Genomic DNA, 13,556 nt, shown 5'->3' on the forward strand with positions numbered 1-13,556 from the left:
TATCAGTTTCTCTACTTGTTATAGGGTTTGTAAGCGAACAACATGGATCCTGATCATACTGCGCGGATGCGCAGGCTGGTCTGGATCCATGTTGGTTGCAAACGCATTATGTTGGTTTTGTCATGTCGCGGCTCATTTAGTTCTTCCCTGCAAATTTTACAGGAAGTCAAACTAATTATAAACGTCCTTCGGCCGGAAAACTTTAACATTAAATGAAGCAAATACCAACAAGACATTTGAAGCAGTAATAAATTTTATTGTACAATAAATTATAATAAAACCTGTTTTAACAAATAAACTTAACAGACTAAATAAAGGCATTGTTGACTTTGTTGTTTTACGTTCTTTGCAACAAAACATTAAATAACCTCAGTTATAAGACAATATAATACCACTGAATTTTACTAAAATGTTCAATGAAATTAAACATAATGAAAATTGAGCCGTGTCACGACAAAACCAACATAATGGGTTTGCGACCAGCATGGATCCAGACCAGCCTGCGCGTCCTATAACAAGTAAAGAAACTGATAGCGAACAGCGTGGATCCTGATCAGACTGCGCGGACGCGCAGGCTGGTCTGAATCCATGCTGGTCGCAAACCCATTATGTTGGTTTTGTCGTGACGCGGCTCAATTCATTTAAAGTCTTTTCACGACTTTATACCAATTCCATAATAATCTGTGTTATTTCACGACGATGGTATTTCAAAGAAGTGATACTGACATAATACTTTGCGCTTCGTTTTAGCTGAAACATGTTATATTCAAAAGTTCCAATTAACAAAGATGAGGCAAGAAAAAAGAGATTAAAATTTGATTCTAATTTGATTGAAGTGTATATTGTTAACACGTGTATTCATTAGTTTATCAAGCATTTTTTCCGTTCTTAACAAATGCCTTATATGAAACATAGGACAGTGTTATATGCAAATTTCAGAGAATACTTCCGATTTTCGTTGGGTTCGCTTCCTGGATCTAACCCGTACCGTTGCCATTTGAGGAAACATGATTTTTACTTACTTTAAAGGAAATATTCATGAAAAATAAATATCGTATTGAATGATTTTGTAGTTTTAAATCTGCGGCGTAAGTAAGAAAAAGTGTTTATATCATAGAAAAGCAAACGTAGCAACGCATTAAAATACAGGGAATCTTTCAAGGTGGAAGCATTTATGTCTGAATAACTAAGTTCTTTACGATACGCAAACATAAAAAAGAAAGAAAAAATATTTATTTCCACTATAATCCAGACTTGGGTTTAACGCAGCTACATGTATGTGTTATGCAACATTTTTCAAAATCAGTAACTAACAACAAAAAAGAAGAACGTTACATTATATATATCTTATTTTTGTATGTTAAAATGATAAAAAACGCATACACAAGTAATAATATTTGTCGAAGATTTGTCGATATTTTACGAGGAAAGTTATTTTCAGTTGGTAATGAGATAATAAGAAATAAAGCATAAAAGTTAAGTAATAGAACAAAACGTTTAACCTCATTGTAAGTTTGGTAAACCTAAATCTCTCAAAACAAGCAAAAAACATCTGATGTTAAAATCTACTCTCCTCATCGTCCTGTGTACTCATTCGCTTTTTGGCTGTACTAGATTTGGTAACGGAGTTCGTGACACTGTGAGCATTGGCGGTGGGCGGGGGAGTTGATTCCGCAGGCGACAAACACTTGACAAGAGACACAATCTCGGTCTGCATATTACTAAGTGCATGGATTATGTTAAACATGGCTTTCTGATTTTCAGTCATTACGCGTCGTAAAAACTCAACATCGTCAATAATTCTATTGTTCTCTTTACTACTGGCTTGCAAATGTTGTAATCGTACATCTAACAGCTTTTGTTGTCTTTGAATAGCATCAAGCTGCGGTATTGCTAAAGTTGTTGCAATCTGTGTAGCGCCGTGAGAAATTTTTCTTCCTTGTCCACGACCTCCACCTTTTCGTTTCCGCATTGACGATCCTCTGTTGTCTGTATAAAAACACAAGATATGTCGGTAAAGGCGAATCATGCTTTCAAAAGATGAACATTTTTCAATATATGAGCCGCACCATGACAAAACCAACATAATGTGTTTGCGACCAGCATGTATCCAGACCAGCCTTCGCATCCGCGCAGTCTGATCAGGATCCATGCTGTTCGCTATCAGTTTCTCTACTTGTTATAGGGTTTGTAAGCGAACAGCATGGATCCTGATCAGACTGCGCGGATGCGAAGGCTGGTCTGGATCCATGCTGGTCGCAAACACATTATGTTGGTTTTGTCATGGCGCGGCTCATATATCAAATTTTTATTGTCCATCGATCACTTAAATAAAGTCTATATGAACAGTACCCGACCACCTAAAATATTTACCTACCAAATATGAACGTCATCAGTCAATCATTAAAGACTGTGTAAGAAAAAAAGTAAAAACATACTATTACCACAGGTGACCTTGACCTTAACTCAAATGACTTAACTACACCCAACGAAAAAAGACCTTCTACCACATAAGGTATCAACCTACCAAATATGACATACTGTTGACCTTAATTTTCGTGATCCCTATCTCCATCATAGGTTAGAGGCCTATCTAAGAATTTTGTCTACCAAATATGCAAGACAATAGTCAATAGTAATGGCTGCTCAAGCAAATATGTTTAAAAACTATGCACGGGAGACCATGACCTTGACCTAAGTGACCACTTATTCCACTCAACATTAGATTACAATACAAAGTATCTACCTACCAAAGCATACAAACATCACTAAATAAATAAAGGTTGTACAATTTTTTATAGTTTTATAGCACGTGTGACATTGGCCTTGACGAAATGACCCTAACATCACTTTTATCTATAAATATTATCGACGTTGGCCCAAAAGAACAGACGGGCGGGGGGGGGAGAAATAAAAAAAAGAAACACATACAAATCAAAGCCCATAAATGTCCGGACAGACGGGCAGATTGAAGAAGACACCAATTGGCAATCATATGTCCGGAATTATAAAACACAATTATTTCTTGTTCAGATACTTGAGAATAATTGTTCAGTTTGAGTTTGTATCTAGTTCAAGTCATGTAGCGATGTCTTAATGATGTCTTAATAATGTCTTAATACACTCGTTGTCGAATAATATATCTAAATTTGTCATTTTAAAAACAATAAACAAGCCTTTCAATATAAGATATAATATAAATGAGCCGTGTCACGACAAAACCAACATAGTGCGTTTGCGACCAGCATGGATCCAGACCAGCCTGCGCATCCGCGCAGTCTGATCAGGATCCATGCTGTTCGCTTACAGACCCTAAAACAAGTAAAGAAACTGATAGCGAACAACATGGGTCCTGATCAGAATGCGCAGGCTGATCTGGATCCATGCTGGTCGCAAACCCATTGTGTTGTTTTTGTCGTGACGCGGCTCAAATGGTATATGATTCGTAGTTTTAATTTAAGCTTACTTCTGAAATTGTTTTGACCAGTCTCTTGATCTTCCGGTATGGTTTGTTGTGCGTCGTATGTCCGGTCAAATTGTATCCGGCGTGGTGTATCAGGGACCGGCGGTGGAACATCGTCCTCATCAATTAGTTCAATTTCCTCTGTGCGTATATTTTGAAGATTTGCGGCGCTGTCTTTTACTACAATGTAATTATTTAAAGATGTATGCATGTGGTTATGTAACAATCTTCCAATTAACGTGTTGATGTATCAATCTTAAAGAAAGCACAAATAGTGTGGGTCCATGTTGGTATTAGTGACTTGCAGAGACCAGATTGAAAGTGATACTTTCATCTGTTCTTGCTTCAGGTTATGCGGCATATATGAGCCGTGTCACGACAAAACCAACATAATGCGTTTGCGACCAGCATGGATCCAGACCAGCCTGCGCATCCGCGCAGTCTGATCAGGATCCATGTTGTTCGCAATCAGTTTCTCTACTTGTAATAGGGTTTGTAAACTAACAGCATGGATCCTGATCAGGCTGCGCGGATGCGCAGGCTGGTCTGGATCCATGCTAGTCGCAAAAGCACTATGTTGGTTTTGTTGTGACGCGGCTCATATACTTTTGGTTATCTTAAACTGTTTTTCATCGCTAATGAATCTGAAGCTTTTATTGGTGGAAGATTTTGCTCAGTACTTACGTTACACTTTTACTACACACCTCATTATACTTACAAAAATATCAGTTTAAAATATCTAAAACTTATTAGTTATAATTATGATTTTCAAATAAAAGAGAAACATGTAAAACAATAACTTCCTCACATCGCTCTGTTTCATCCTTTGCTCTTTCTAATTTAAACAGGTATCTCTTCACAAGACGCTGCATAATGTCCGAATAAGAGGTGTCATCCGGTTTCAATTCAAGTGTTTTACAAACTGTTTCTCGCCGCCTCTGGAAGAAGAAAATATGCAAACCAGATATATAGATTATCGTTTGATATTTTGCACAAAATTTTAAAATTCTTGTAAACCTGTACGTATTTTCTAAAAAATTTGTCATTGTGTTGAGCTGAATTGAAATTATACATTAAATACAGTCGCCGTCCAGATCGTTCTGCGGCGTAGACTTTCTGTGCCTCGGTGTAGACATCCAATATGGCGGCGGAAACAAATTTGTCACGGTATGAAACCGTTTCTTCACGTATTTCTTCCCTTACTTTTAGACACCTGCATATAACTGATTATGGTTAAAGACATAATAAATTTTGTTTTTCATAAATAGGTTTTTAAATTTATTTTTTAACCTATAGCACGCCCGTTTAACTCACAACGAGTGAAAAATGTCCATCGGTAAAAATGTTGTGAGCAACTTCCGTTCCTCGTTGTGAGCACCCATCTATGACGAGTGACACGATAAACAAGGTGAGTTTTTCATAATTTTTGAAGATTACAGCCATTTATGTAAAAATATCGGAATGCAGTTAGCTAGCGATGTGTTTTCCGAGTATGCACATGTAAAGATATTGCCTGTTGGTGGACAATTTGATGGAAATACCGTGCGACGCAGTCACTCGGGGTAGCTGAAAAACTGGAGACAACTTCTCTTTGGACCTAACTTAAAGATCCTGTATGTTTTGTGATTGATATTGTTACTGTCTGTATACCACACTTGCAAAAAAATATATATGTATATAATTATGCAAGTAAAACAATTTTCAAACATCGAAGAATATGTAAAATGTGTACTGCAAATATTTAAGCATATTATATTTAATCAATAAATTATATGCATTCATTTCTTATTGGAAAATTTGACTTAGAATTTATAGAAAATAAATTTCTAATTATCTCCCTTTATTTACATGAAATATTAAAATCGGTAATATCTTTATAAATAATGCTTATTGGAACTTATAATATTGACAAATCTTAATTTGAGCATCATATTTATGAAATAAAACCATGAAAAAAATGTGTTACAGGATCTTTAACATTGAAAACGTCGATTCTGGTGACGTTTTGTGCATTCTAACCTAAAACAGATGCACACAAGTCTTCAGCGTAAATTATTATCTAAAAGTCTTCGTAGAAACGAAGATATACTCTTTTTTGCTTTAATCCTCGTTGTGAGCACCATAACCTCGTTGTGAGCAAGACAAGCGCAGTGCTTGTCTGGTTTTAATATGTAATTCAAATGGCAAGAATACAATTTTCAATCTACCAAAAGCAATCAAAACGTTTTTGTACAATAGTTTTTCTTTGCAACAGTTCTTCTTTTTCTTTTTTTTTTAAATTATTCTTCATATTCACAAGTCATTAGATTAACAGAAGAACTAATCAGTGGAGGTAAATCAGGTATTTTATTTCGTATACTCTAGTGTGGCACGAGTGAACATCACGGGGTGTTTATGAATATTTCAACAATTTCACAATCTGTGTGATACACACATACATGTGTTTATCCTGAGTTGAAGACTGACCAAGTTATGTAAAACAAGAACTATCACGGTAAGTTGACAATGCCCCTGAAGTCGTGCTTTGTCCTTTGATTTATGGACCAGATAGATTATTTTTTTTTGGACAATTAGATCTTCAATGTGAAGGTAATTCAAGGTCAAGGTGAAATAAATATAGGTCAGTTGGAAGGTCTTGTCCAAAGGGGCATTGTGTCCAAATATGAATTAATTCCACTTACTTATAAAGAAGTTATGACCAATGTTCAAGTTTTTGGATGTTCTAGAAGATCATTCACGGTACAAGGTAAAAAAATACAGATCAGTTTGAAGGTCTTGCCTAAAGGGGTGTTGTTTCAAAATATGAGTAGAGTCCGTATACTAATAAGGAAGTTATGACCAATTTTTAAGTTTTTTGGACAATTTGACCTTCAAGGTGAAGGTCATTCAGGGGTCAAGGTCAAAAGAAATAGGATAGTTGAAATGCCTTGTCCAAAGATGTGTTGTGCCTAAACATTATGCCAGGACATTATGGCCAATCTTAAATGTTTTTGGACAATTTGACCTTCAAGGTAAGGCCATTCAGGGTCAAGGTAAAAATATACAGGTCCGTAGGAAGGTGCTAAGGGATGTTGTGTTCAAATATGAATCAAATCCGTTTACTAATAAGGAAGTTATGGCCAATGTTAAAGTTTTCGGACAGATTGACGGACTGACAGACGGACAGTTTCAAAACTAATATGCCTCCCTTTGGGGTATGCACAACGTCTTGCAAAGAAATGCTTCTGTGCAAAAACGTTTTAATTGCTGTGGTAGATTGAAAATTATATTTTCACCATCTGAATTACATATTAAAACCATACACGTACTGCGCTTGTCTTGCTCACAACGAGGTTATGGTGCTCACAACGAGGATTAAAGCAAAAAAGGATAGATCTTCGTTTCTATGAAGACTTTCAGATAATAATTTACGCTGAAGACTTGTGGGCATCTGCTTTAGGTTAGAATGCACAAAACGTCACCAGAATCGACGTTTTCAATGTTAAGTTAGGTCCAAAGAGAAGTTGTCTCCAGTTTTCAAGCTACCCGGAGTGACTGCGTCGCACGGTATTTCCATCAAATTGTCCACCAACAGGCAAATATCTTTACATGTGCATACTCGGAAAACACATCGCTAGCTAACTGCATTCCGATATTTTTACATAAATGTCTGTAATCTTCAAAAAATATGAAAAACTCACCTTGTTTATCGTGTCACACAACAAAGATGGGTGCTCACAACGAGGAACGGAAGTTGCCGATTTTTACCGATGGACATTTTTCACTCGTTGTGAGTTAAACGGGCGTGAATAGCAAGAAAGCTAACTTTTATGTAGACACAAACAATTATTTGAATTTCGTATCGAGAGACGGGCCTTTTAGAACTGCTTTTTTGCTTTTAACTATCGAGAGAAAAAAATAGAAGTTGTTTGTTGTAGCCATTAATGAAACTGTCTGTGGAAATATTGCTAAAATGGTAAGATATAACCAAGAAGTTTTTGGTCAGTTGTATAAATATAAACATACCCTTTAGCTAGGGTATGTCTACCAGTGGACATATCGTTTAAATCCGTAAATTCCATATCATAGCAAGATGGTGTAAACATACCTTGCAGAAAATTGCTTCTGTACCTTATCATTTAGGCATGTAGTTGTGAAGAAAGTCTTTGCTTTATCAGTGGCCACAATCAAAAGTACTTTTTTCAGACTTCATAAAGATCATACATTTTTTTTCCGCCCAATATGATTAGAATAAAATTTACTTATATGAAAGTAGGTCCCGATAAATGACGTCTTTTGCAATAATAAAAACAGCAGCCCTGAAAGGTACGACTCTCGACAAGGAATTCATCCATGGCACGGCAAGTCTACGAAACACTGGGATCACGGCAGCGACTATAGGATTACTGCGCGCAAATAGAGCAATGCAATAGCTTCAATGAAAACGCTTTACAAAACTGTGCATAATGATGAACACGCATTTTGTGCGTATACTTAATATTATCCGCTTACAACATATGTTTCCTTTTTCCAAATTTGATTGTAATTTTCAATTAAAATGTGCATATTCATAAAAGGAAAGGTGATAAGTTCGTACATATTGAATTCAAAAGAATATGACTTTATGTCAATAAGTCTGTAAAAAGATTGATATACATAGTTGTAAATAACAATGTCATTATATATCAGAATCTGTAATGCATTGCTGGACATGATAGAGGCTTTTTTACGTCTTTTACATATACAATCGCAAAATTATACTGACATTTCGTTTGAATTCAACAACACTATAGTGTAATAAGAAAATAAAGAGTTAGATTAAAGAGAATGCAAACAACAATCACGTTTAGTAATAAAACAATCATCACGATGCACATTCTTCTCTAACATATCAAATATAACTAACATATAGCAGATATTTACGCATTGTAGTCATAACATAATTAGAATCACGTGATATACAACGACTATTATAATTAAATCTAAAAAGCACAATTAAAAGCTTGTTAAGATTAAACTATACTTTAACAGTATAACGAATAAGTAAACATTACAAAAATAATTACTGACTGAAGTTGTCATAAATATACATTTTAATGCGCAAAACAACTTTAAAATGACTATCATAATGGTTGTATTTTAATACTAAGCGTGTGATTCACGAAGTATCAGGTCATTTAATGGTGGACATTTAACAGACAGCGTTTTTATTTTATTCAATATCTCAAATAGTATCAATGAATTCGCATGAACTGATTTAGACATTTAGACATCATTCCTTTTATACAATAACCCATAGACAAAATAACATCAATATAAACCATTGATGGATCTCATCAATGTACAATACTTGCATTTAGTGTTTATACAAATGCTGCTATTACCACTTATTGCCTAGTTCTGCAGTTCACACGTATAAATGACAATAAAAATTTTAGTGACACAAAACTGTTTACACATGGTTTAATAAGCAACGTGTATATTTTTTATTAAGTAAAAGTAACAGATTTTATTAGAAACAATATATACATAACCATTTCGATGAATTAATCAATTAAATTATCAATTAAAAGACACGTGTACACGGCTGGTTATATGGTTTGCGCTACGTGCTATGTACCTGAAGACTTGCACTACTCGACTTGAAATTTGATTCCATTTCATGATCTGTCTGTAAAACGAAATAGTTGCAACTAAAAATTTAAATTAACAACAAACAAACGTACATCTGCAACAAACAACAGCAACACAATTTTTATAATTATTAATTCTTGGTCTCCAATGACGCAGTAATCAATGAAACATTGATACCTACATTTATGCTCCAAGATGAAGTTGTTTGTCAAAATATATTTGATTTAATTACAGTGCAACCTACTAAAGTTTGGACAGACACCAATACTTTCAATAAGGTGACCAAGATCAAGTTTAAAATATTTATTTTGTGATAGTGGTCATTACTTTAAAAAAACTACCAACCTACCATAAGTAAATTGGTCGTTTCAAGATTTACCTGACATCTGTTAATAAACGTTAAATTGAACAATAAGAATAAACATGTACTATACATATATAAGTTAGTGACTGTTTGTTAGTATGTAAGACATTCAAACATTCACATAACAAAGTAATAACTTCACATAGCACAATTTCAACGTTCATTATATTCACACAGAAAGAAAAGCAACGTAAGAAGCGTAGGAACTTTTATCATATATGAGATTATAAAGTAAAGAATAAAGTCAGACCAGTTTGAAGAAAAAAACGTTATTTATTTAAAAATATTCCTTATTTGCCATAACAGGAACCTGGTATTGGTAAAATAATTCGTTTAAAGTCACTCATCAACACCTATAAACAATATCAAGGTCGGGAACAGTTTTCGATACTACAAATATTTAAAGTATTTGTCAAGACTAGGTAGCAATGTATAGTAATTTCAAATAACAGAAAGAAAATGAATGTATTGTCTGTGTTTTCTAAAGTTGATAACCTGAAAAGATGAGATGTTTAAAAAATATAGATGATACAGCCATATTACTATATTTCTGAATGTAGCAATGCCAGCAAATCTCTCTGAAAACAAAACTGCATTACACAACAAATAATGCTCAGTAGGAAAAACGCTTTCACTCCTTTTGGCAAATGCTCTTTCACATTTCAAATAAAAAATACAAAACGATCTAGTTTCTAATGTCATTTAAACGAAAAACGAAAATTTATTTATAAAGAAAATGCCACATTCAAATATATTTTAAACAATCATTTTCACCCTCTTTTACAGTATTTGGTAACACAGACTAATAGTATAAATTCATTGAACATGGAGAATATTAAACTGAAATACAGATGGTTGTAAGGATAAAAAACGAATATAATGAATGTCCATGTATAAACACAGGAACTTCAGTTTTATAAATGTTTTGTTTGGATGGTATTAAAAACGTCTTTTGTTGATGACGATGTTTACATATACTAGTTTAGAACATGGGCAATCCGTTCCTTGTTTGTTCTGAAACCTCTTGTATTGAATATTTAATTCTTTAGTCAGACATCCATTGTCTATTTCTCAGCAATCTACGTGAGGATATGCACACTTCAAGCAAACATCTGCGATCCTTCACACGCTGGATACTAAAAGATCAGTAACATAGGAAGCTTGGAATATGTCGAAAGAAACTTGGTTGAATCCGATCAATGATACAGAAATACTTGAAATCTTCACTGCAATGTTACATTCTCTGTTGAGAAACTAGAAAGTTGATATCTTAACTGTAATGGCTCATTCTATAGTAAGAAACAAGAGCAGTTGATCTCTAAACTGTAGTCGTTCCTTCTGAGGTAAGAAATAAGAGTATTTGTTGTCTCCACCGAAGAGGTCTATTCAGCAGGGTTGTTATTATTTTCACTTCCATGATACATTCTGAGGTAAGAAACAGGAACAGTTGATATATGCAGTACAATGGCCAATTTTGTGAAACATGAGCAATTGATATTTGCACGGCAATGATCTATTTTTTGGTTAGAACCAGGAGCGGTTGATATCTTCACTGCAATTGTTCATTCTGTGGTTAGATATCTGCACTGTTATTGCCCATTCTGTTGTAAAAGTCAGGAGCAGTTGATATCTGCACTGCAATAGTTCATTCTGTAGTTAGATATCTTCACAGTAATGGCCCATTCTGTGGTAAGAAACAGCAGTTGATATCTGCACTGCACGAGAAGGATGTTTCCACGGCGCCACGATTACTGCCCTGTAGCGCCCATGAAACACCTTTCTGGTACAGTGAGTGCAAAACCATCCTAATTTAGTCGCTTTTATCCGTAGGCACCAACAAAATTCCATTTGATTTCCTCAATGATACATAACGGACATCAATAACTCTTGTCGGAATTAGCCAAACATTTTCTTAAATGCTGAAGTCAAAATTGCACATATTGAACAAACGTATTTTGTTAATGGCATCATTCCAACCTAAGCGGAAAAAACTAGGTACCTACCATTAAAACATTCATCCTGACATTATTGTTCCAAGTGCTCTGAAAAGGGAAATAATCTAAGTACCATTCCATTGTATCAAAGGATATAAATCAATCCTCTTTCAATCAATAAATGAGCCGTGTCATGACAAAACCAACATGATGCGTTTGCGACCAGCATGGACCCAGACCAGCCTGCGCATCCGCGCAGTCTGATCAGGATCCATGCTGTTCGCTTACCAACTCTATTACAAGTAGAGAAACTGATAGCGAACAGCATGGATCCTGATCAGACTGCGCGGATGCGCAGGCTGGTCTGGATCCATGCTGGTCGCAAACCCACTATGTTGGTTTTGTCATGACACGGCTCAAATACTTTAATGAAATAAAAAACATAGCAGATAAATCAATAATCAGTCCCTGGTCGATAGAATATCATCTTCCTTTCTCGAGATGCCAATTCTTTCGTTTGTTACCAGAACAGACATTTTTCTTATTGTTTTCATTGAATTCAAATCAACAATGTTCATATGCTCAACATAACAAATATGACATCAACAATACACAATGACTAGACTTCAACAACATGGCCTACTAGTACATAAACATTCATGCATCATAATCAAAACTTACCTTGATAAATGTTTTTCTTATTTTTCGTTCGTACTCTCTTTTTCCGTTTTTGTTTCCTATGCACAAATCTCTTGCACACTTCCACAAATAACAGAATGATTTCGGAGAAGGAATCATGTTGAACGGAACAGGTAAAGTACTGCCGTCATCCATATAATTCATCCATAACTTTGTTCTAGCAAACTTCCACTCTACATCACAGTCACCCTGTAAAGCATATCGTTCTAAAATGTTCATATGTAAGATTTATGAATAAAATAACTGCTTTATTATATGAGCCGCGTCATGACAAAACCAAGATAATGAGTTTGCGACCAGCATGGATCCAGACCAGCCTGCGCATCCGCGCAGTCTGATCAGGATCCATGCTGTTCGCTTACAAACTCTATAACAAGTAGAGAAACCGATGGCGAACAGCATGGCTCCTGATCAGACTGCGCGGATGCGCAGGCTGGTCTGGACCCATGCTAGTCGCAAACTCATTATGTCGGTTTTGTCAAGGCGCGGCTCATATATAGATATAACATGCAATGTTATACTGTCATTTGCACTTTTTTTTCAAAACATCAAATTTAATGAAACGATAATTGGAACTATAAACGCACATCTGGGGTTGCTAAAATTAATGTCATAGTTGTTTGCACATGGTGCATTTATGATAAAACGGTGCTTCAGAACATGTGCAGTATAACGTATCCTTATGCAAACTTACATTTCTATATGTCTTTGATAATAATGCGCATTTATTGTATTTGAAAATCTTTTTATCTTTGAAAATTTCCTAGATCTACTTACAATAAATTCATGTTAAAGTTAATGAAACATTGACATATAAGGATAGTTCAATTTCTGATTCTTAATATACATCCATATACCTATGGCATTATAAATACCAAAGAAATTCAACTCATGACAAAGAAGAATGTATGTTTAAAGCTAAGTCAACTGAATAGATTTACAACGCATAAGAATAATATTGTGTTCTAGAAGATAAAAGATAAATTGTTAAAATTCATTTCTACAATAATTTGAAAAGTCAGTCAAAACAATAATAATGTTGCGCAGAATTATGAATTTGTTAATGTTTCAGTTAGGATAAGGATGACATATAGACTCTTGGCTGTTGAGATATACAGATCCATCTTCTATCGCCATGGGTTATGCCTATCTCAATTAGGAATTATCGCCTTCATCAACTTATACCTTATAAACAAGATGAAGAGCATATAAACAATATTTAATAACTGAGGGGTAATGAAAGTAAAATGGAGGAAGAATACATGTATGTCTTACTTGTATAGCTTCGAAGGAATGACTCATCATGGCAATCAGCATGTTGATAAGAACGATAATTATCACCACATGGTAAATTCCAAAGAGAAAAAGACCAACCCCTTCCACAATGTCAGTACTGCTCTCTGTCATGGCGGATCCTGGGCCCTGTCCAGCGCTGAATACTAAAACCAGTCACTTTATTTCATTTTTATCCTCAAAAGAAATA

General features: G+C 34.9%; 1 protein-coding gene across 6 annotated transcripts in view; it reads right to left on the reverse strand.

The window, feature by feature from the left end:
- Window positions 1–235: 235 nt before the first annotated feature.
- Window positions 236–13,556, reverse strand: part of LOC132740347 (short transient receptor potential channel 7-like) — an 80,658-nt gene continuing 67,337 nt past the window's right edge. For 3 of the 6 annotated variants that reach the window (XM_060728231.1, XM_060728227.1, XM_060728228.1), the window contains 7 exons: window positions 13,349–13,512; window positions 12,056–12,262; window positions 11,444–11,482; window positions 9,063–9,113; window positions 4,272–4,401; window positions 3,467–3,643; window positions 236–1,989 (listed from right to left, as the gene is read on the reverse strand). In XM_060728231.1, the coding sequence (XP_060584214.1) occupies window positions 1,559–1,989; window positions 3,467–3,643; window positions 4,272–4,401; window positions 9,063–9,113; window positions 11,444–11,482; window positions 12,056–12,262; window positions 13,349–13,512 (1,199 nt within the window). In that variant the 3' untranslated portion in view covers window positions 236–1,558. The remainder of the gene's footprint in view (window positions 1,990–3,466; window positions 3,644–4,271; window positions 4,402–9,062; window positions 9,114–11,443; window positions 11,483–12,055; window positions 12,263–13,348; window positions 13,513–13,556) is intronic. The other 3 variants (XM_060728229.1, XM_060728230.1, XM_060728232.1) reach the window with 3 other exon arrangements.

The sequence above is a fragment of the Ruditapes philippinarum genome, unplaced genomic scaffold (assembly GCF_026571515.1).
Source record: "Ruditapes philippinarum isolate M1 unplaced genomic scaffold, ASM2657151v2 ctg1539_1_1_1_1, whole genome shotgun sequence".
NCBI lineage: Eukaryota > Metazoa > Mollusca > Bivalvia > Venerida > Veneridae > Ruditapes > Ruditapes philippinarum.